The 25070-nt window shown below is 40.0% G+C and overlaps 1 protein-coding gene across 1 annotated transcript in view; it reads right to left on the bottom strand.

The window, feature by feature from the left end:
* The window catches only part of CSMD1 (CUB and Sushi multiple domains 1), a 1869137-nt gene that overhangs the window by 1515174 nt on the left and 328893 nt on the right, over window positions 1-25070 (bottom strand). The window contains exon 2 of the mRNA XM_049095299.1: window positions 12053-12269. Within this exon, the coding sequence (XP_048951256.1) occupies window positions 12053-12269 (217 nt within the window). The remainder of the gene's footprint in view (window positions 1-12052; window positions 12270-25070) is intronic.

Raw genomic sequence — 25070 nt, 5'->3', positions numbered from 1 at the left:
TATGTTTTTTAAAAACTAGTTTTTAACCCGAGGTAACTAACTGAACTCTAGAAAGTCGAAGGCTACCTTGGGACCAGGTGTCCTGTGGATGCCTCTACACGTCACTCTGGAATCCACAAGGCTGCAGGTGTTAATGAACGCTGTGGGGCACAGGCTGCGAGCTGCTGCCACCCCAATGCATTCCCATTGGCCCGCACCATATTTTTTTTTTAAATCAGAAAATGATGAGTGTCCAACCAGCAAAGGACCTGTATGGTAGCCCACCCTATATAAGCTTGCGCCGTCTCTGAAATGCCCTCCGACACTCCTCCACAGCCATCTTCCACCTTCCTCACCCTATAGACCTGACTGCCCCACTTTCCAAATACCACTTACCCCTGTGGCCAGGCAAGCCACAGACCAAGGAGGGAAGGAATGTGCCGTGTAAGGAAATGAGCCCGAGCAACAGCGCATACTGCACAGAGCATCTCCCCCACCTGCCACTTGACCACTGCCTTCCTGCTGCCTCCAAGAATGGTAACCTCCCTGTACTGTAGCTGTTTCCTCAATGTCCCTCAACCTTTTCAACAACTATGTCCTTTTTTTTTGGAGGGGGGGACACGGAGCTGTGAACTTTTCTAAAAAAAAAACAAAAAAACAAAACAAAACAAAAAACCCTGCACCTCTGGCTGTGCATTTTGAGTGAAAATGCACACTAACCCCTGTTATTTAGAATATGCAGAAATGAAGGAGCCACTAACATCGGCTGGAGGATAACATCCATTAACCATCACCTCCTTGTAAAGAGATGCGTGTTGTCTCCTAAATCATGAACACACTTATTACACCCGATGGTAGCGTCTCACAGAGAGGGTGCCCTTCCAGTGCAGAGCTTCACTGATCCTTTCAAGGTCCCGGTGTGAGCAACACGTGTTGTATTTGAAAGTAGCTCTCTGAGGATGCCTGGGGTGTTACTGAGCAGAAATGCCCAAGTGCAATACTAGTGAATACTCTCGACTAGTCCCACCCCTGCAAGTTACGTGGGGCTTGCTTTCTTCCCACCTGCGGCAGCGCTTCTCGAAGGTAGGATGTAGGGACGAGTTAGGGGCCGACGGGGGCTAGGCGGGCAGCGATAAGGGAAAGGCCCCAGAGTCAGGCGCCTGCGCATCCCAAGGAAACAGAGATAAGACAGTAAAAACAGAAAAATTAAACTGGCTCCCTAGCTCCAAGCTGTTAGGGAGTCTTCCCCTTTGATGGCTACTAGGCTCCCAGAAACCCCAGATGTAGAGAAATGTTATGGGGAAGATAGTGACCGAGAGAAGGGAGCACCTGGTTTGGGCTCCTGATATTTACAAAGAAGCATCTCCAAGTCCACCATGTTTGTCCTAAATAGGCTCCTGATATTCACACGCCCACCCTGATATTGATGAAAAATTCACCAAGTCGCCTGGTCATTTTCCTATACAAGTCAGACCCTAGGAGGCCTCAGTGGCAGCTCTGCGGGGACCCCTCTGTAGCTCTGCTTCAGAAACTCCTATCGCTTTGCTCACCTCCATCGTCCACGGGATTCATCCTTCGACTCCGTGAGACAAGAACCAAGCTCTCTCATATAAGTAGCATGTGCCTAACTCTACTGGGTTTAAAAAAAAAAAAAACACTATACATATTTTAGAAATATCTAATCTAAGATAATATTTATCGATGCATGGGCACATGGAGTGTGAGAACCATCAGAACCTAAGCAAGAAAAAGTGCTTTGATTACTGTGTGTGTGTCCCACTCGGGATAAGGTCAGCACAGGTGAGAGGGGATGGTCATGGGCCTGTGAGAACTGGGCCTGCGGTCAGAGACCACGCCACGGGGGTACGTGTACAGCCTGGGACAAACCCGGGAGCTGTCTGATTAAGGAAGACATTTTTAGAAACTTGCAGGAGGACAAGATTTTTTTTTTTTTTTTTTTTTTTTTAATGTCAGTTTGCGTCCTTGGGCTGAAAGGGTAGGGGTCATAGGCAGCATTCACTTGTAGGCTTTCCCGATCCTTCCAAGGCTCCCTCTCAAAGGGCCCGTACGCCCTGTTCAGCGGGGACTGCTCCCTTGAAGCTGGGAGCCAGCCACGCAGATTCGGCTTTTATAGGAGTGGTTTCTAAAGGGAAAAGGAACAGATGTGGGCTGTAAAATATGGGGCGGTGAGTAGTAGTCCAACAATAGTGATGACCCTGAGGCTTTTGTCGGAGGGTTTAGAGGGGGACCCATACCGTGGGGGGCTTGGGAGATTGTGCCGAGGATAAGCTTCAGAGAGGAAATTGTTAGATCTTAACGTGGTTGGCAGACGGGAGCCAAGGAAGCTGGGGCTCGGGGCGAGAAGCTGAGAAAATCCAATGAGGGTCAGTGACCTCAGGGGTACGGCTAGGAGGGCACGGCTCCAGATCCTTCTGCAGAAGCCGGCACCTGCAGGTTGTACCCCCCGCTCCTGTAAAGACCCTCCCCAGCCTGCCTCGGCTCCAGGGCAAGGATGCCCCAGAGAAAAGATCCGAAGTCTTTATTCACGGATGTTCACAAACCTGGAAGCTGTGAGATTTCTGAATTCTGCTTCAGTTAATACTCCAGGTGCTATGGGTAAGCAAGGGGAGATGTGGGCCAGGAAAAAACTGAGGTTTAAGAAAGACCTATATTTCTGCTCCTGAAAGCCTTATTTGAAAGAATCCTCTAAATTTAAAGGCTTTGGGCTGAAAAATACTTTTAATTGTTTGCACAATTTTTATTTATCATTATCACTGGCTGCCTAAGTGCACAAACTTGTAAAATGTCTATCGAAACTACTCCAGTTTAAGAGGAACATTCCGGGGCACCTGGGGGCTCAGCGGTTGAGCCTTTGGCTCAGGGCATGACCCTCAAGGTCCTGGGATCGAGTCCCACGTCGGGCTCCCTGCGTGGAACCTCCTTCTCCCTCTGCCTGTGTCTCTGCCTCTCTCTCTGTCTATCATGAATAAATACAATCTCTTAAAAAAATTTTTTAAATGAGTAACATTTTACAATTTTGAAATAAGACTTAAATATTTACATTGTTGATTATTTTTAGTACATTCAGATACAAAGGAAATCATATTTATAGCCAAAGGAGAGTCATTGTGTTGATTATAGTGAAAAAAAAAGAATCGCTTCAGGTTCTAAGCAATTTTCTATCCTTTTTTAAAAAAATAATTTTGTGAATTAAAAGCATGTAACTACGAGATTGTGATATATAGTATTCATTCTGCTAAATAATTTTGTAAAGGACTAATATTATTGAATTAAAACGCTTCTACTTAGTGTGTTCTGGAGGCTTTGCTGCTATAGGGCATGTAATGATACATCAGCACTGGCTCTGCTATCCAAGTAGTTAGGACAACGAGAGGAGAGAAAAAGAAAATCGGAAACTTAGAAGTCATTCAACTACTAACCTGGCCATCCACATAAAACTCACTGAAAATCCTGGAAAATTGGAGAACTCGGATTGTTCATTGGTCCTTTCTGCTTATCAGGGCGGACAGCTTCCCCATGAGCCATCTCTTTTTGCAGATTCGCTACCGTGATGAAGAGTAAAAGTCAGTGTCTTACTGACCTCTTGACACTTTTATTTCTTTTCCAGGAAACCAAGGACTAAAAAAATAATAATTTCATTTCCTTTTGTGAGACAATATAGACATGATTCCTGGTGAAATCTGATTATGCCTAATACTGCGGAGATCTCATTTCCTTGCTGACACAATACTGCCAGCGACACCGTCACTTCCATTCGGGCCCATTAGACCCTCCTCCTGCTGCCTCTGCACAGCACAGAGCACCTGCCACTGGGTCCCTGTGACCTGTCTCACCTCTTTTGGCTGAGATCCTTCAGTAATGAAACAATGTGGGGAAATACAGGTCCAGGCCCAGATGTCGATGCGTGTAGCTCTAGATGGTTTGCATTCATGGCTTTTATGGACGGTGTAGTGCTCTGAATCAGGGGGTCTCATCCACAGCATTATTGATATTTTGTGACTAACAATTCTTTGTGGTCTTGTGCAGTGTAGGATATTTATCAATATCTCTGTATTAGACCTACCTTATTCTACGAGTGCACCGCCCCCCCCCAATTGGGACAACCAAAAATGTCTTTAGACATTGCCAAATGTGCCCTGGAGCAGAAAGTCACTCCTGGTGGAGAAACACTGATATAAATATAGATAAAGTTGAGGGAGAGAGAGAGAGAGAGAGAGAGAGAACACATGCATGAGCACTAGACACAGAGCGATGGACATAGGTAGAGATGGAGAGTTAGAGACAGAGAAAGGCATAGATAGATGTAGTTGCTTCTACAAGAATTTCAAAGACAGAAAACAGATACTTACAATTAAAAGACACACACACACACACACACACACACACACACAACTTTTCTCCAGTAGGGCCTGCCAGGGACACTCAGTAGCCACACCGTTTCAGCATGACGGCGGCGTTTCCTCTTGATTACAGCACCTCTGTCTGGCTGCAACCCTGTGGGAGCCCTGGGGCTGGTCCACGCCCTTGGACTAGCTTCCCAAGCCCCACTGAAGTCACTACAGTGCACCGCGATTATATAGAGGGAAGATAGTTCCCACATCCCACCATCGTCCGGAAGTCCATGGAAGGCGTTAGATTATGAGTTCTTGCGTATCATCTATTAAGGAGAATCAGGTGTTGAGAGAAATTGGACATTCCAATACTATATTTTTAAAAGTAAAATATAGAGATCTCTTCATATCAGCCACAGAAGATCCCATTTCCTAATTTCGCTTGGCGTGCTGTACGACCTATGTACTCTAACTAGACTGTGGAAAGGGAGACAATCTTGATTTTTTTTTCAGTATTATTAAAATGCACTCATAAACATTCCTTTACATATGTTTTGTCGTATTTGGAGGTATATTTGTGGAATAAATTCATAGCACAGCCTAGCTGAATGAGTTTGTTTATAGTCTTTTTCAATTTGAGAGAAATTTCAAAATGTACATCTGAAATAATCCTAAAAAACTCAGACTTCTGAAAACATGTAAAGTTTTGCCATTCAGGACGGTGACATATTACTTTGCATTATTATTCAATTGGCTTTACATATACTTATTGCCATGAATTTCTTTTATTTGAACACTTTGGTCATATTTTTAACAATTTTTCAATTAAATGATTTTCTTTCCTGATATTTCTGATAAGGTATCTTATCCACTAGCAACAGCAGCTTTGTGTCTTGCATACCTGCTATGAATTATTTTTCTCAATTTGTCATTTGGCTTTTGGATTTTCAATTTTAAGACATCAGATTCTTCAGCCATTTTCTTTATGATTTCTAACTGATGTGTACTGAAGATTTTTTTAGTATTTTTGTTATTCCATGTTAATAGTTAAATTGGTGATCCAATGTATTTATTTTAGTCATTAAGTACTGAAGATAAGGTTTTATATTTTATTTTATTTTAATTTTATTGTTATTTTTATTTTTTTTAAGGTTTTATATTTTATAAAATCATGCCTACTTTCAGGTTCACATGACCAAAACCACAGAATATCTTTGCTGAACATGGATATCATTTGTCAGTCTTCTTGTCATCTGTTCTCTTTCCAGGACTTGAAATGCTTTCCCTTATATCTGCAAGTATATAAGGAAAGTGTCCTGGGAGTGGGAGCTTATTGAATATTTTCCATATGCATATGTTTTTGATGATCCAAAAGGCTTCTCTGACCAAATGAACAAGTTTTCCACTTTCAGAATGGCCAAGATATTGAAAGGAACCATCAGTGTTTGTCTACTGCAGAAAAAAATCACCAGTTTGACGAGGGAGTGGCTGAAATTCAAATGCATGTTGAAACTTGCTTGTAGTATTGCAAACATAATTCTTCCAATCTCCCTTAAACAGTTTGTTATCTTATCTCTGGGATTTCTACTCACTAGCAGTGTCATCATTTTTGTTAATAAACATAAGTCTTATGAATGTGTTTATATAATATAGTTGGTCTCAACCAAAGCTACCTATTAAAATCAGCTGGGGTACTTACATACAGAGATGGAGATGGAGATGGAGATGAGAGAGAGAGAGAGATAAAGATGATAGAGACATATAGCAGTGCTCAGGCCTCAATCTTATCCTTGAATTTCTCTTTTCCATACTAGCCTACTGCAGATAGCCAACTTAAAAAAACAAAACACACACACACAAAACATAAAAAAAAACAAAAATAATAAACAAAAATAAACTCATCCTTACACAGTAAGCACTGACCTTGCCTATGAGTTGCTAAATTAAAGCATATGTTGAGGAAAAAAAAAAAAAAAACAATCAATCAATCAATCATATGTTAAGAAAGGAAATTTGAAAGATGTATCAGAAACAATTATTTTTTTATTTCATCACCTACAGTATGTATGTAAAGTGGTGGACACAGCTACAAATTGTCCTAATTATGGGAATAGGATAGATTTATACGAGAGGACCAGACACCACCACTGTCCCCCCTCAGCTTCTCTGCAGGGTCTTCATTAAGGTACGAGAACCTGTTTCAGTAACATGTAAGCACCGCTTGGGTTTCTGGGCTTTATGACCTGAGACATTCCCTCTGTTGGAATGGGCTCCCCAGCTACCAGGCCCAGCTCTCCAGGGCCTCCTTGCCATGTGCCGGTGTGGTCAGGCTGGCCGTTCCTTCAGTTCCTGATCGTGTGGCTGGCTGAATAGGATACTGGGTCAAGATACCTGTTTGCTCTTAGTGTGGAACTCTAGTCTCTGCAGAATCTTTTAGACCCTCTTTTAGCTACGTTTATCAGAATCTTAATTGGAGCATTAGTCACCATCCAAGCTAAAAATAAAATGATGCTTTGATTTTTATCTGACTGTTGATCTGTGAGTGGCTCTGTCGGGACCTCTTATGAGCAATGGGGGACAGAAAAGCAGAATGTAGGCACTGCTAGATCTCTAGGCTGATATAATCTGAATGCAATTGAAACCTCTTTATAGCCCTTAAAACATCTCAAGTTCTAAACATCACTGGATATAGTTAATATTACAAAGGTTTCTTAGCTAATTTTAATGCATTCAGGCACATGATTACAATACAGAAAAAAGCACTGGAGAAAACAGTGATATTTTAGCAACACTTATACATGATCCCCTCATTTTGATGGCCCTATCACATTAATCTCTAACTTCTTATCATCATTGTAGAAAACAAGGGATAATCTTGCATAAGTCACAGAAGGATTGCCGAGATCACTGCCAAAGCTATTTTCTTGTATTCTACAATAATCATGGAATAATATATTCTGATTTCCCACATATGCATGACACAGTTCCCCTCCATAGATTCACTTTTATCCATTTATTGAGGTTATAATGTTATCACAGTTGGAGATTAATGCCAACTTCGATTGTTTTCTGATTTGGGGACAAATCAACACTACTTCACTACTTCATATTTAGAGAATACCTACTGGATAGCAGTCTCTCACTTGGACGATTAACTCGTGCTCATCCAGAGGAGAGATAGAAGTGGACATATCCATCAATACCAGTGAAGACACACTCGTGACACAAGTCTTGGCCTCAGAGGATATAAATTCTATTTGACACACTCAACACAGAGATATAAAACCCCAACAACAGGCAACGTCAGAGCTTGTGTAATTTCAAAGGAGCATATCCTTCAAGGTCTTTGTTACTGGGACGTGCTAAAGGAGCTCAGAAAAAATGGAACTTTTCTCAATGGTTGTTTTTTAACATGGGATGCACTGGCAAAATATTCTGAAATACGTATAATGTGAAGTGGGTTTTGGAAGTAGGATGTCATTTAGGTGAGCAGAGGGAATGATGAGGAAATAGAGGTGATAAAGATATTCTCTTGTAAAATCAGGTTAAGGAATAACCTACAGATTCTTTCGACTAAATAATAAACTCCTGAGATGCTGTAGACAATGTTGTTCACCCTTCTCCCAAATCCAGACGTTGAAATACTAATCTCCAATGCAACGCTATTTGAAAGTGAGTCCTTTGGGAGGTGAATAGGGCAAAGGGGGGAGGGGTGTTTCATGAATGGGATTCATAACCTTATAATAGAGATCCTAAAGAGCTACCTTGGCCCTTCTACCATGTGAGGAGACAGGAGAAAACAGTCATCTATGACCCAAGAAGCCTGCTATCACTGAATATTAAATTTGCCAGAACCTTGATCTTAGACTTTCAACCTCTAGAAATATGAGGAATGAATGTCTGAGTAATGGAGAGATGTTGCAAAATGAAAAGTGTAAGACTTGACGACTACATAATTGGACCCTTGTGGGAATTTGAGAAGCAAGATAGCGGGCAGAGTCTATAAAGGGTAGAGATTCAAAAAATAGCAATAATGTGACAGGTCAATGACAGGTCATAAAAGTCACTGGTTGTAAGTCTAGGTACTTCAAAGAGCAGATATTTTTCTTTTTTAAAGTAATCTCTGCACCCAATGTGGGGGCTTGAACTCATCACGTGGAGATCAAGTGTTGTATGCTCTTCCCACTGAGACAGACATGCATTTTTCAAAGAGCAGATTTCTATTCCTAACTTTGAGTCAAATCTTTTCTCTTGTACTTAAGAGAAGCCTTAATTTACCTTTCAATATCTATATGTTAAAATTTAATTTATTGATGGAGGTGCACATTATATGTGTTTATCTGAATTATATAAATAATCTAAGATGATAACATATTGCATGTTGGAGATTATTGTTTTGTTTCATTTTTTGCTTTAAATACTTTTTTTATTCTTACATAGGGTAAATAATATGGATAGTCTTCGCTAAAGATCAAATTACAACATTACAAAATTACAACAGCCTTCACATCCTAAATTCTGTTAGTTGTTAAATGTAAATTACATATTACTTGAAAAAAATTTCTTTACTGTCGCTAAACAAAAGAAATAATAAAATTTTTAAGTTCTTTAATAAAAAAATATTATTTATTATTTTTTAGTGCACATGTTGAGCTAGTAAAAACAGTTTCTGTGCAGCAGCAAAGCAAGAATTTGGACCAGGACAGCTCTAAGAAAAGAACTTCTATGACAACTCAGTGGGTCAGGGAAGGCATCAGGCCTCCTACAAAACATCCTTGGAATTCCAGAACTGCTGTGTGTGTTATGTTCAAGAACTAGACAAGTAGACAACGGTTCCAAGATCTAATGGTAGCAAGCATGGAGACTAGAGTCTCCCCCACCTTGTTAATTAGAATTTGATAGTAATTGAAACTGCTTTGCCATTAACCAATGTTGAAATGTTGCAACCACCTTAATGAGTGAAGAAAGGGTGCAGGTGCAGGCAGAGAGAGCCAGGGGCCCCTGACTAGGCTCTGGAACTATTCCTGGCAGGCAAGAGCCCTAAGCCAGAGTGAACAAGAGATAAGAGAATGGACCAGACCATGGCCTCGGATGTTACGGAGAATCTTTCTCTGGTGCCCACAGTGTGTAATCACAGAAAATGACCAAACCTCAAAGAATGAAGTTATTAAGGGTGTCAACAAGAGTCCTGGCTCCAACCAACACAGTACAGGAATCTCAAGGCCACAAGCTTCCCAGGCAGTTCTGCACAGAAGACTGCCCCTAAAAGCCCTCAGTGGCCACCCGTTCAGGACCCCTCTGACTCTAGAGAGCTTCCTCTCTGCTTTCTGTTCTCACCTTCACTTAATACACTTTCACTTCACTTCACCCATTAGTGTCTATGAGCTTCATTCTTGGATTCTGTGAGACAAGAACCCTGCAATCCTATAGCATCAACAAAGCTCGTATTCCTATTTTATGTCATAATTTATCCAAAATGTCATATGAGTAAAGACTCCTAGCACTTAAGACACCGTGACATTCTGTTTCTGATGTGTTTTGTCTATTTGTGTAATGATACCTGGAATGGTCACTTCTGTCCCAGAAGAGCTACCCTTGGCCCATAGACTGTCTACACGAAGGCATCCTAAGTGTGGAGATACAAGAAATGTAATAGAGATTAGATTCATAGAGAGACAAAGCATTTTCCTCACCTTAAGGACTAGAAACTGGTAGAAATCTGACATATTTAGTTTCTGTCTCAAACAAAAAACTGTAGGTAAATGAGTAATTTATAGGAACCCAAGTGATTATTTCTTATTGGCCTTGTGTGTGTTGCTTTCTCTGGTAAAAATATCTATGTCAGTAAAAAAAAAAAAAAAAAAAAATCATGATGTTGTACATATAACTCACCTATATTTCTAAAACTCATTAAGGCACTGATACCAATTTATATACTGTTCACTGAAATAAAATACAATGAATCTAGTTATTCCATCCTTAATATTTCCACTGCTGATCTTTTTATAATACTGAAGATAATAGGAATGTTGTTTTCTAAACCTTATAGTTAATATAGAAAATGGCCATAATGTCACGGTAAGAGCATAGATTACTTAAAGACAAGGAATCAGATTAACATTTAAGCAGATCTCCTTTAGAATAAGGTAAACTATAGGAATTATAATAAAGTAAAATAATTATGAAACATAAAGTAATATATATTAAAATAAGAATATTTTAAATTATAAATTAAAAAATTAGGAAATAGAAATATTGACAAGGAAGTATTTTTAAAGAGTACATATGGAGAATTTTCTTAGTGGAAAGAGAAATAATTACTTTTAAAAAAGAGTAATCTGATGATATTTGAATAAACTGGATTCTCTATTTCTTTTTTATATTATAAGTCTTTGCAGTTTCTATTACAATTCTTACTATTGTTATAACATATCACCATTCTCTAGTATAATTTATTTGGAATAAAAACTAGTAAATACTAATTTTTAGAAGAGCAGGAAATGGGTAAGAAATCTTGAATCGAATTACCAAGGATTATATTTATGGAGACTTTCCCAAACATCCAAAGTGCACAACCATATGTGTTAGGAGAAAGTTTACCTAAGTAATTTATAAAAGAGATACTTGGGTGCAATATATGACAAAAAGGGTAACTGGAAAAGAGTTTCTAAAAACAGACAACACATATTGTAAAGACCCAGAAAACCCAAAAGGTGTTTTATATATGAAAATACATAAAGAAAGTGCAAATAGAAATTATCATTATATGTTTAATGTATTAACTTATATATACATTAGTATATTAATATTTTACCTAGATTTTTTCCTCAATTCACAAAATAAAACATAAAGTATGTGATTTGTGTGTATTTCTGCAGACATTAGCAACGATAGTATTTTATTTATCCAAGCCATACAATTTCTTCTGCCCACTAAAAATTTTCCTACAAAACTCCGTATAGTAACAATAATCTCTAATTAGTACAGAATTTTAAAGCCAAAGGATAAAGCTTCATTTGTCTTATTTAAGTATGTGTATTCATTTACCTAAGAAATCTCAATTTCTGTTTAAGGCTTATTCCTCTTTCTTTTGACAAAATAATTTTTTCTTTAATAAAAAAGGATATGCTTGTACAAGCACAATTTTTTTTCTTGCGATAAATGAAAAAAAAAAAGTAATTTAAAATCATCCAAGAAAATATTTGTTCTTTCTTTATGGTTAAAATCATAGATCAGAAGAGAAAGCTAATGAGGAATGGAATATATTATGATTGTGTGAACCAAAAATTCTCCAAAGAGTTCAATATTCTCTCATGTTTTATCCCACCCACTTTCCCTGACTCTTTGTATTCAATGAATTCTCTGACAATGTAGAAGTTCCTTTTGTTTTCTCTGAATTGTACTCATGCATTTCTCTTTGTGAGTTTTCTCTCAAATCCACAGTTGCTTAAAAACAATGGTGTATTGTAACTTCACTTGAATTACCTTGACAACACCATTTACGGATCCGCAGCAGTTTGATGTCTACAGATGAAGTTGATGATTGCTTTCAATAAGAAATTGTTCAGTATTAAAAAAAAAATGTGCTTAAAAGTCTACTTTTTTTTTATTGCGACTAAAATTTCCTGACAATTAAATTTGAATAATCAATTCCAATTAAGTTTCAGAATCTAAGTCAAATGGTGCCACCTAATCTATAGTATAAAGAGCCAATACTTTACCTCACTTTCAAATTCCCTTGTTGGAGCTGTCCGTCATAAACCGATAAAATATCAAAATCTTCTTCAAGGGCAAAGGTATGAAATGACAATTGTATCCGATTACGTTCTCCTGTGATAATGATCCAGGTACAGTTCGCATAGTTGGGATAACCGTGAGGAAACCCTGGGCTCTCGATGGTGCCATTGGGACCTTGGACTAAACCTCCGCAGTTCTGACCTGAAAAAGAAAGCACACAAAAAAACAGTATATTATTTTGGCCTGTCTTTACTCTGTGATTTTTTTTTAACTAAATTTCCAACCATTTTGGCCAATTTTTATAATGACTTATTTTGTGACCCTTCATGCACAAATGGTAAATTGTAGAAGCATTCTCTGGTGCTAAAAGGTGGGTGTGGGGCATGAGGAGGAGGCAAAGAAGGACAATATATAAATTTAGGAACTCGTATTAGAAATTTGAGGAAATATGTTTTTTTGCAATTTTCAAATACATCTTCATCAATACCAACCTGCCATATTTATGAAACAAATTTGGTGTCGATTATCTGCCACAGCATGATGCTGAGTACTGAAACACTCTGCCTTAAGTCTCTGGCTCAGAAAAACTAAACCAACAGATCAAATAACCACTATAAAATGACACACAGATGCATGTAATAGTATATCCAAATGACTGCCACACGAAGCAACATGAACAATTAGGGAAAACCACACTCAGTCTTCAAACTGTGGATTTCTAACAAACCCTGGCAAAGTCCCACAGAGCCAAAGAATAAAACAAGGCTGCATAAATCTCTCCCAGTTCAAAACAAAAGGCATAAAATAAGAGAAATTAATTATGCAAAAATTAAGGAGCAGCCCAGCAGAAGAAGGGGCGCCCCTCCAGCAATGCCTTCCAGTTCCCATGGGAGCAATTCAGCAATGGCAGGGAGAGCAGGTGAGTCGCCCCCAGACAGATGCCCTGAGAGTCAGGCTTCCCTGAAAGGGCTACACTTTTTTCCTGCTTCTTAGTCTAACTCCCCTCAGACGGGCTGAATCAGCCTTGCTCTTACTGCTCAAGACTGACATTTGTGGCGTGATGATGGATAATAAGATGTATAATAAGAAATATCTAGTTGGTCTTTGTCTCCTTTGGCTCAGAGCTCCTAAAACCCTTGGAATTTCCTAAAGGATGACAGGAAAAGAGTGTCTTGTGTCATGTTAATGGGAGGGAGTAAGGAAAGGGTGCGGGTGCAGTCAGGGAGAGCCAGAGGCTCTGAGACTATTCCTGGCAGGCAAGAGCCCTAAACTAGTGAGCAAGAGATAAGGGAATGGACCAGACCATGGCTCCAGATGTTACGGAGAACTTTTCTTCAGCAACTACAGTGTGTAACCACCGAAAATGACCAAACTTCAAAGAATGAAGCCATTAAGGGTGTCAGGGAGAGTCCTGGCTCCAACCAACACAGTACAGAATCTCAAGGCCACAAGCTTCCCAGGCAGTTCTGCACAGAAGACTGCCCCTAAAAGCCCTCAGTGGCCACCCGTTCAGGACCCCTCTGACTCTAGAGAGCTTCCTCTCTGCTTTCTGTTCTCACCTTCACTTAATACACTTTCACTTCACTTCACCCCTCGGTGTCTATGAGCTTCATTCTTGGACTCTGTGAGACAAGAACCCTGCAATCCCATAACAAGAGGACTTCTGGAAAGCACGTGAGGATGGGGGCCAGTTGCATGGAGAAACAACTAAATATTAGAGAGGTTGGGACTTCCAGTCCCCCATCCAGACCTCTGGGAAGGGGAAGGGGCTGGAGGTTACATCAACTGCCAATGGCCAATGATACCTATTAATCAATCATATCTTTATAATGAAGTCTCCGTAGGACCACAAAAGAAGTAGTTCAGAGGGCTTCCAGCTTGGTGAACATGAAAGACCCTGCCCTGTGCAGCTCATCTGACTGTTGACTCGTATCTTTTAATAGCCTTTGTAATAAACCTGTGATATAGCCAATAAGGGAATTCCTGAGTTCTGTGAGCCCCTCTAGGACATTAATGGAACTGAGGAAGAGGTCGCGGGAAAACCTGATTACAGCTGGTAGGTGAGAAATACAGGTAACAGCCTGGACTTCTGGGTTGTGCCTGGAGTGGAAGATGGTGCCATAGAACTGAGCCCTTGCCCTGTGAAATCTGATGCTGTATGCAGGTGGACAGTGGCAGGATGGAGTGAATTTCAGGACACTCTGCTGGCGCCCTAAGCATTGCTGGTCTGTTGGAGTGGGTCCCCACCCCCACCGACGACTGGTGGCGTTGGTGCAGAATTGGTGCGGAAACCAAATGGGCAAAAGATGGGAAGCACAACGAGCCCCGTCAAGATGCCTTCAGCCACTGGGCGGATTTGAAACTGTTCCTAAGAGCTGGTTCCCTGCGGCCTTGGCTCCTCAAGATTTTATGGTATTGATTTTAACATTGGGATTCTCTGGTGGTTCTGCAATTTCAAGAATAAGCCCTTTTTGGTAAACCGTAGCCCCAGGATTCAATGTACAAGGGCTTCTGGTGCAAGGACAGGGTCTGGCCGATTGGCAAGATCCCCATGCCCGGCCATCCACTGTGTTCTACCAGTAGATAAACCCTGGGTCCCTGACCCTCCCGACCTCCCCAGGACCTCTCCTGACTGATGCTCCTCAGCCTTCATCCACCTGCTTTAGCTCCATCGTTCCTCTGCTACCTGTTTCTCCCACCTCCTCTTCCCTCATTTCATGTCTAGCATAAAAGCTTTAGTGACAGGCTACCCTGGTCCCTGCTGTGGTTGGCACACGCCCTCGTGGGTGACTTCCCATCATGTGCCCGCCACCGCTACGTGTGGGCCAAGCAGCCGGAATGGAAAAAGATCAGGACAGACAGACCTTGTGAACTGCCCTGATGCACACATTTAAATCACTTTAACTGTGAATCTCACCATCAGATGAGGGAACAAAGTAACTCCCATCAAATCTTTCCAGCCTTCACTCTACCTGGGGCTAGCTAGTAAGTAGCCCCTGAAAACTGCCTGTGGGCTTTCATTCCTCCATCTGGACGTTTCCTACCAATATGTTTAAATGTATTTAAGTGTTTTGACAGTAGGAAGATATGAAAGTTTGGGAGGGACCAGGATACGCTCAGAGTATTACGTGTAGTGTAACTATCCGAATACTAGTATTATCCCAGCTTTTATTGTTGAACTGCAAACAGAAGATTATTTGCAACTACATTTTACGTGTTAAAAAAAATACAGTAGTAGCTCTCAGAATCAAGTCTTTCACAGGAATATTATCAAATGCTGATGGGAGTTTGCTAAATCTTCATAAAAAAGATTTAATGAAAGGGATTTATGAGTTTAAAACCAAAGAACTAATAAGAAGCCCATTTTCCACTAAATTTAAGTCTAACAATAACACTGTAACAAGTAGGTATTAAAGCTGTGGGGTTTTGAAAGGTCTTTAAGGAAAATAGCTTTTCTGGTTTATCTAGCAATTCTTGCTTCACAGTAAATCACAGTGAAGACTTGATTATAAATTGGAGGAAAGAAAAATAAATCCAAGAGAAAAAGTGTCAGCTGGAAGGTAGCTACTATGATAGACCCATCACGCTGAACCAGATGTTCAGATATTAAGATTTTCTCCAAGGAATAATATTGAGGCAGCAGTGGGTCCCCATTAGTACAGTGTATTTTGAAGAATGAGTCACATTTGATCAGTAGATAGAATTTTCCACAGGTCCTGGTGGAAACTTCGGGACTGCTCAAAAGTGAGATAAGTAACTTGAGCTTGGCTGCACATTCCAAACCACATAGGAGCTTTTCAAGTGTCTCTGCCTCAGATCAATTCTGATGCAGGTGGCCTGGACGGAGCATATCCAGGACAACCTTGAAGAACAGAACTGGAGTTTTTTGTTTTTTGTTTTTTTTTGTTTTTTTTTTATGTTTTTATGTTTTTCAGAACTAGAGATCTTATGCTACTGAGGATCACATCTTATTATAAAGCTATACAGCTTTATATTATATATCTTATTATATGTGTATATATTATATATAATATACATATAATGTATATATCTATATAAATTAGATATATAATATAATCTATATATAAGATGATATATAATAAGGCATTATATATCTTCGTAAAAAGCAAACAGTGTTTAATTGGTACAAACCTTGATATCTAGGCAATGGGACAGAGTAGAAAGTCCCAAAACAAATTCCTAGAGATATAGACACTAGATTTATAGCAAAGGTGCAGTGCACTGCAAAAAGGATGGTATTTTCAGTAGATGGTGCTGGACCAATTGGAGATCCAGATGAGAAAAATAAATCTCAATCCCTACCTTACAATGCACATAAAGATCAATTCCTTATAAATCGCAGACCTAAATGTAAAATGTATAAGGATCACATTTCCAAAAGATAACAATGTAAAAACTCTTCTTAACTGTGGGCTAAGCAAAGGTTTCTTACATAGAACACAAAAAGTAATACTTCTAAAAGGAAAGAGTTTAAAAGAAACACAAACACTGGGATATTTGTATTCAACCAATATATAAATACACCTCACAAATCTATAAGAAAAAAGGTAATAAAATAATAATTAAGAAAAAAAAACAATGATTATAGGTAGCTGGAGATTCAGAATCAGAGTGGGTTTTTCTAAAATTGAAAAGAGACAAATGGATCATAAAATGGAAATCCTTCAGCAGTCCCAACCTCTTTCTTGTCTGGGTCAGTGCTGATCCAAAAGATGTAAGGAAGTAGCATTTTGTGGAACAGGGAAAAAAAAAAAAATTCCTGATTTTGTTGGACTTTTTTTGCAGGAGCAACAATCCCACCCTGTTGTACACCATTCAACTTTTGGTCACAGGAGGAAATTGTGAACTTGCCAGCAATTTACTCAATGTCTCCCGACCCATCAAATCATCTTGATTCTTACTTAAAACACCAACACACATGGTACATGAAAATAATTATTTGTCTAAGCATTAGTACTACAATGGTATTGACTAGAGCTCCTGAGAGTAATTCAAAATTCTATATTAATGTTGTGTTGAAGACCATCTTAGTTATCTTGAAGTTGTGGACGCCAGCACCATTATGATCTATCTGGGGCTCATGCTTCCTAACACACTCACCCACGTAATGGCCAACACCATCTGTAATTGAACTAAAATTATTCTCCAAATGGTTAATCCCAGGATGTAAAGTGATTACAATTAATGAATGCAAGTAATTTATAGATGACATCCTTCACTGGTACCAGAAGTTAATCCAGGTATCCTGGTAACGTATGTATGTCTGAAATAAAGATTGCTTTAATAGCAAAAAGTAATTTTAGTTAAACTAAATAAAGCTATGGAAGAATGTATGTAGATTACACACGACATCCATATGTATCTCTGAATTTACATGTATGGGACTCGTCCGTAGCCCCGCTACCATCAAATGTCAAGGTTGAGCTTCTTCCTCAAACCTCCCCAGCAAAGATCTTTGTCTGTCTCCCTTATATGATTTTCCCTTCTTGGTTCTTACACTATCATGGACACTTGCCTTCTACAGGGAACTCTCAAATATCTCACAAATATTTTCTTTTTAAATGGCTCAAATCTCTATTTCTCGATTTAAATGCTGGTCTTAAAAATAACTTAAAATAAGCAGATTACTTTAACTGGGAAAAAATTCAATGGCCACATTTTTTTAAAATACTGTAAACATAATCACGTTAACATACTGCTCAACAGGCGTCCATTGTAAGTACTTTTTTTTATATATTTTTTTATTTTTGTAAGTACTTGTGTCAGTTATATTTCCTGAGGGCACTGAAGTAATCTGCAGATAATTTTAGTCTTTTAGTGGAAATTGTGTTGTTTTTTTGCAAGATTGAAAACTCGATTATTACTGAAGAAAATGTCTAATGGTCTTTTTTTGAGTACTGACGCTGAAAGTTACCTTGGAATCAAATGTCAATGTCGATGGGAGAAAAAGAATTAGGTACACACACAGATGAATGGCACACATGCCCTAAATACACATGACACAGAAACACGCAGAACTGATCCTACAGGTAAGTTGTTAGGTGCTACAATTGAAACAGACCAAATCAGGATATTTCGACCCATGCCTGAATTTTAAGGGACTAGTATCTGTCTAATAATGCGATATATCGGTTATATCTCAACGAAGCCAGGAAAACAAAAGAAACTGGTATCTAGATCATCTAGCAGTTAAATTATACCTTGTGAAATACTTGGTTCATTCTGAACTAATCAACGTAATATTAGGTATCAGGGACTCACACCGAGTTAATTTAGTATAGATTTCTACCCAACTTAGAGATCCTCAATACCACGGCGTCCAACACAGAGGATTACCAGCAGGCATTTCACTTCTCTCTCAGACGTTTTGGAGTGAGGCAGTGTTTTCAAAATATATTTTCACACAGAATCTCAGTTGGCCAGATAGCAGTCCTGCGACGTGATGGGTACAGATGTAGACATGCAGATGGACGCCGAGAGCCGTCCCAAGTTTCTCAGACATGGAGTCGGGCTTTCCGACTTAACAGACTCGTGTTTGTCCCTCCAAATCACAGCTGTCTCACCGGAGAGAAGCACGATACGAGAGGCAATCCATCCTATCTATCCCGGAGCACTGATGGAACCACAGTGAATGGCTCGGATCACACAGTAAAACAGTGATGAAACACAGACATTTAGAAACTCTCACTTCAGTTTTTATTTAAAACATGTCTATGCCCATTGCAGTGGGGGGAAAAAAAAAGGATAAAGTAGCATTTAAAACTATACGAATCATGGGCCTGGCCCAGCGCAACGGGTCGGAGGGTGAATGGCCCTAAGCCCTCGTCGATGTGTGTTGGTGTCGGATGATCTATTAAAACCTCTAATATCCTTAAAAAAAAAAAAAACTATAATAATCATTGAGAGCCCCATGACTAAAGATGATTGTTACTATCATTACTGGACACCTGTCTAGGCTCGACACAATTTAAAGCAGTCTTGTGTTACCTAATGTGTGTGTTTGAGATGACATTTGCCAGGCCTACAGGATGAGCAAGAGCGTCTGGGTGGGTTGGTTGGTTGGTGGATGCTGATCTTTGTAAGATGACCCCCACCCCTCAAGGAGACCACTGGAAAACCCAGGCCCTGTGGAGAGTATAGCTGCTGCGTGTTGCACGGGGATGTACCCCTGAGTGGGACACACATCCTGGGAGAGGTTGAATTTCTTGTGCTCAGGGACAGTTCCCTGCTTTGGAAACACTCACCCGAGAGCATGGCGCTCTGTCCTGGTCATTTCTGAGATGAAATAATCTCTGTGCTCTGAAGGTGCCCCCCACCCCGCCCACCTCGGGTCTGGACCCCTCCTAACCTCTTACTGTCTAACTTGTGCTCCTAGTGAGCATACACCTTTCATTCCCTAAAAGAAAGTATTTTATGAGATGATTCATCTGTGATTCATCCCAGTTTGCTGTACGCATCTGATGAATGAGTGTGTCTAGAAGCAAATGCCTTCCTCGATTCCACAGTCGTTCAGTGTTGTTTTCCTCCATTCTGGACCTGATGACCCATTCTTAGAAAGTGATAGGAGTAGTTTTTGCAAAACTCCTGTGCCAAGCACTTGGCGTGTACTATCTCACTTAATTGTTGCACCGCCTTCTGGGTGGGAGCTAGCCTAGCTTCCATTTTGCTCGCTCTTAGATTTATTTAGACAAAGATTTATGATAAGGGAATGCCTCTGCTACGCGAAACCCCATTCTGAGAGCAAATGTTTTCCAATCCGGGGCATTTTGACATTCAGTGATTTCGGTTCGTTGACTCCAGGGAGTACGGTCTGTATTGTTCAGCATGTGAAGGAAGCCACGCAAGGAGCGGATACCCCACACTGAAATCCACCAAGACGGAAACCAGTCACATGATAAATGATCACCGAGACCACGGAGGCATAATCCAGAGATGAGAAGATTTGGGAAATCTATAATCATATCCCAGCTACCTGGCCTGGTATCATTTATAAGAGCAAATAAATTTGTGTGTAAACACAGAAAATGAGCAGAAGCTATATGAACATCACAGCGAAGTCTCAGTAAAGACAGACATAAAAAAATAAACAAGTTCATATCCTGTTGCAATAAGCACAGATTACCACACTGATTTATTTTGAAAATGGCGCAATTTGGGGAAAACTAAACATATTTATTATACCCAGTGGCCACCTCCGTTCACTCCCTCTATCCTTTCTGTGAAAACAACAATTTACATTTGTCCCGCTTTACATACATTTCTACGCAAGGGAAATTTTACTTCCGTGAGACCAGATTCTTGATCTCTCTGAAGCTTCTCTGATTTTGACATTTTTTGGAAAGATAATACTGCACACCTGCAGGTTTGCTACAAGATTAAAAATCGCCTCTTCCTCTTGATGTAACAAAGTAGTAACTCTGAAGTTAAAAAAAAAAAAAATAGGCCTTCACTTGAGTTCTCATTGTCCCTAATGACTAAGGATTATGACATACTTTGAAGTGGATCCAGCATTTCAAATATCAGGAGCCCTCAAATTTCAGTGATGGAAGAGGAAGTTCCCCTGATCAGATAAAGACTTTCTGAAGCAGTAAACAAATCAAATATGCATTAAACTCTGCATTATCTCCAACAGTTTCATCGATTACTTCAGGGTCTGCATTCTTTGGAAAATGATTAATTGCGCAAGGATCATGACTTAAAATGCCCTTCCTAGGACTTTGATTAAGGTGTTTCGAAATTGAGGTCTTCAGGCATGTTCTAGGAACAGCATGTCCTGAAGGAAGTTTTAAAAGCATTATATTTCTCGGTGCACTGGGAGCAGCTGAATATTGGCTCCTGTAGCTGAGAGCCTTGGGGTGCTTGGTTTAGTTTTAATCCCAAACACTTATGGGAGATTACTCACAACATGAGCAAAGAAAAAAAAAAAGTAGAAAAGCCAGAGGCTCATGAGCCCGAGATGGGGCCAAGGAATCAGTTTATCCCTAATGATTCCCCAGCCCATGAACAAGGCCACACAGGTAGCCCTTTGAGTACAAATGAACCATGGATGTCCAATTTCTATTGTTTGTAACAGAAGATGAGATTCTCTCCAGGCTGTGTAAATATAAAGAGTATGATCTTTCTTCATTTTCGTAAAGTTTCTTATCATAAGCCAATGCAGTTTAGGTCTGCTTAATCTATTTCCCTTTCTAGAACAGGCCAAGCTTATCCACACCTCGGGGCTTTTGCACAAGCCTATCCGTCTGCCCTGAATGCCCCTCTCCTAGATCTTCCCGTATCTGACATCGCTTCATGCAGGTTGAGTGCAGACACTCATCTTGGTCAATGACCTGCTGCATCATTGCTAACTGTCCTTCACCCTGATGGTCCTTGTTGTTGTACCTATCGTTTTGTGAATGTATCCTGTTTACCTGTTCACTCACTGACTACCTGTCTCTGTAACTAATATGTGACCCTTTCCAGCGTGCAGACGCTGCCTGCTTTGCTCATATCCCCATTCCAGAATAGTGTTTGGCACTTGATATGCAATAGTTGAAGTATGTGAGCAAGTTGGGGGTATGAGGGGGCAGCAGTGATAACGGCGGCACAGGTTTAATCTATATACACATTCAGCTAGAAAGAGTCTGTAAAAATACAAAGTCACGGTACTAGAAGGAACTTCACCGGTCAACTCCACCCAGGTGTTGGGTTGCCCAGGGCATTCAGAGCTGTCATTCGTATCCCGAAGTGGGGTCCTGTGACCTCAATCCTGTCTAGCAGCTTGGTTTTCAAGAGCGCCTTAGACTAACTCAAATGCCCCCTGCTTCATTTGAAGCTGAATTCCTCCTCTGCAACCCTCCTTGCACATCGGTAGCTCTGCCTTTTTTGTTCTGAACGGGGTCACAATTCAGGGCAAGGCGACGCTGAAGTGAGTCAGACCTGGAACTGCAGGGTTATGATGTCGATGTTGTTTCCTTAGCTGCGACATCGGGGGAAGGAAACTTTGCTTAATTCTAGGACTGCCATGATTTCACCAACTGAGAAATGGTTGATTGCATTAGTGGTAATCAAGGTGGTCAGTGTCTACGCACTCTGCAGAGATGAATTGGAAGAACTGCGTGCACAGTGTGGGGGCAAAAGAGCATTGGTCTCTGGGTCAAACAAAAACAGAAGTGTGACAGATTTCCAGCTTGGACCTTTGGGGATTGGAGCAAGTCACCAGGTCAATGTTAGCCTCCGTTTCCAGAAGGGAAGTGAGGGTGACTTTGCAAGATTCTTGTAGTGATTTCCAGAAGGTGCCTTTGGAGCCACTCATGCCTGCTTGGTGCCTTGCCCAGATGGTCCCTCAGGGCTCACTATGGTACTTGACATACCAAGATCACAAGTGCCAAATCATTTGACTTCAGAGATTTTGAGTGATGAAGCTGATTATATCACTAAACAAACCCAATAAAGGCAAAACAAACAAGCAAACGAAGCCCCGCTCTATTGGCTCTATTGTGGTTCCCAAATCCCACACTGGTGCTCTTTAAATAGACGGCCTTCTGCTTAAAACAGGTTCCTGCCTAAATTTGAGTCTTTTCTTTCAGAAACTTCAAATCTATCTTTCTATACTGCAAGTTATTCTGAAGCCAATTCTACTTTTCTCACAGAAACAAACCATACTCATCAATTAAGATAATTCTTCCTCTCCATAGCCTGTACAATTAACATTCTTAATTGGATGTCAGATATTTCTTTATCTTTTAATGGAATTCCCAGTAATGAAACACATCATTACGGATAACTAGGATTGAACTGTTCCCCAAATTTGAAATAATGTTATTTCATACTCCTGCTTTAATACAGGAGAAGTCAAAAGAAGCATAAATCAGGCTCCCAAGGTAATGGTGGTGGATCAATGTAAGGAAATAAGTTTCCCTTAAATAGAGCATTAAAAATCTCAGATGCTAATTGATATAGTTTAATCACGATGCTGTATAATCAATTCAATGTTCCTTGTTAAGAAAGGTGAAATAAAACCACCAGCTGACTCCTTCACTGGATTCTCGGAGTTTCTATCAGTATCTATGGGCCTCCCAACCCCTACATGAATTCTTTCTGTGCAGCTGGGTGATCACTACGCTTCTATTCCCAATTTCTTTCATTTCTGAACAGCAGAGAATGATTTCTAGATCATCAAGAGATATTTTAAAGTTCTAATAATATAGTCTCTCTTAACGTTGAGTGAGTTTTCTCCAAAGAGAAACCGAAATCTTCAAAAGTCATGCTAAACACCCAACCTACTATATGACAAATGGAGCCAATGAAAAGTCTCTGGGTGGGAGGAAAGTAAAAGACAACATTAACTGATGAGGTCCTCAGTAGCTGGAGAAGCTTTTTAGATTCAGAGTCTGAAAGCATGACAAATCATGAACAGTTATTTATTATCTGTACCCAAATTAGCAAATACATTTTAAAAATGAAAAATAAATATGTAATGATTTTCTCTGCTCTTTTAATACAACATAGAATAAGTGGCTGAGATGACAGATAAGTCAGCCTCTTAAGGGTTATCTTATAGATTTAATATAAAATAATAGTCTCCAAAAGTTGCACTTAAATTTATTATTTTTACTTGAAAAAAGGATTTGCATCTATTTGTCCCTTTGGGTAAATAGACCATGGAGCCCTCTAAGACTCCTGAAATGTTACGGTTCTCAATTTAATGTCTTTGTTGTTCCAGTTTCTCAAATGTGGAGAAGGCTCTGCTGCCCAGACTCTTAGTGCCCTCTGGGAGGATCCTGATCACCCACTGGCCCTCAGTGGTCACCTCAGTCATTAGTCCTGTGACAACCTACAGCCAAGGAGCATGAGATAGTGAGATTCTCTCTCTCTGTCTCTTGGTCTCTTCTCTCTCATACACATGCATGCTATGAGCCTTCTTCTCCTGCCTCTCGATAAAATGATGTTGAGATTTATATATGGATTTAATGCCTACCTAGATGAAAAATGAAATTTTTGCACAGTGGCTGCACACATGAAACTATGATCTATGTCATCATTTACAGGGCTGATTTCACATACAACCATGTTTCATCTTTTAGCAGATTTTTGACATTTACAATTGTGTTTTTACTCAGAGTCGTGATTTTTAGTTAGTGAATTTGTGGGGATAAGGATTCTACTATAAACTCCTGTTGCGATGGCAGGGAAACATCATGATGCCCACTGTCCCAGATTCAGTGCTCAGCTAGGACTGGGGCAAGCTACCTGTTAAGCACTTCTCATCTGCTAAATGTGTATTTTATGGATGGTTGGGAAGGATGCATGTCTACTGTGGTAACAACATTAAAGTATGAAGAATTTGTTCCCTTATATACCTTAGATTGATTTTAGTCAGAAGTGAATCTAGCAGTCTCTTAGTACTCATGCTTAGTCCACCAGAACCGGGAATTATCAATCCCATTACTGTATCATCTATACTGTGACTACCTATTTCCCCTGGTCTAAACCTCTCTTTGGGCTGCGAGTGCTATATCTGGCAATGCATTTGAAAAAAATGAGTCCTTATTGATGACCCGTCATCATTTTATGTAATCTTTTCTAGATTAGAAGCCATATGAGGGCAGATATCTTCATCCTAGACTGATGCTCCAGCTCAAGTGCTAAGTACAATGCCCAGCACATATCAGATATTTAGTAGACAGGAGCAGAAAACCCAGGTTACCTGTTGTATCTGATAAAGGATATTACTACTACCTGCAAGAGGCATTGAACTCACTACATGGCAAGCACTTTCCATAAATTGTCTCATCCTCTCAGGGATCTTGATAGACAGCCATTGATTCCTTTTTTTTTTTTTTTAACTGATGAGGAAACTAAAGAGGTAAGTGCTTTGTCCAAAGCCACACACATACACAAACAGAAGAAGGGGGAAGTGAACCGGGCTATTTTATTTCAACACCTGTGCTCATTCCCTTACTCCACAATTTAGAAACCTTATGCTATTTCTTCCTTCTA

Source organism: Canis lupus, chromosome 16, assembly GCF_003254725.2.
Source record: "Canis lupus dingo isolate Sandy chromosome 16, ASM325472v2, whole genome shotgun sequence".
Lineage (NCBI taxonomy): Eukaryota > Metazoa > Chordata > Mammalia > Carnivora > Canidae > Canis > Canis lupus.
Note: the sequence above shows the minus strand (reverse complement) of the source record. Positions and strands in the feature narration are given on the sequence as shown.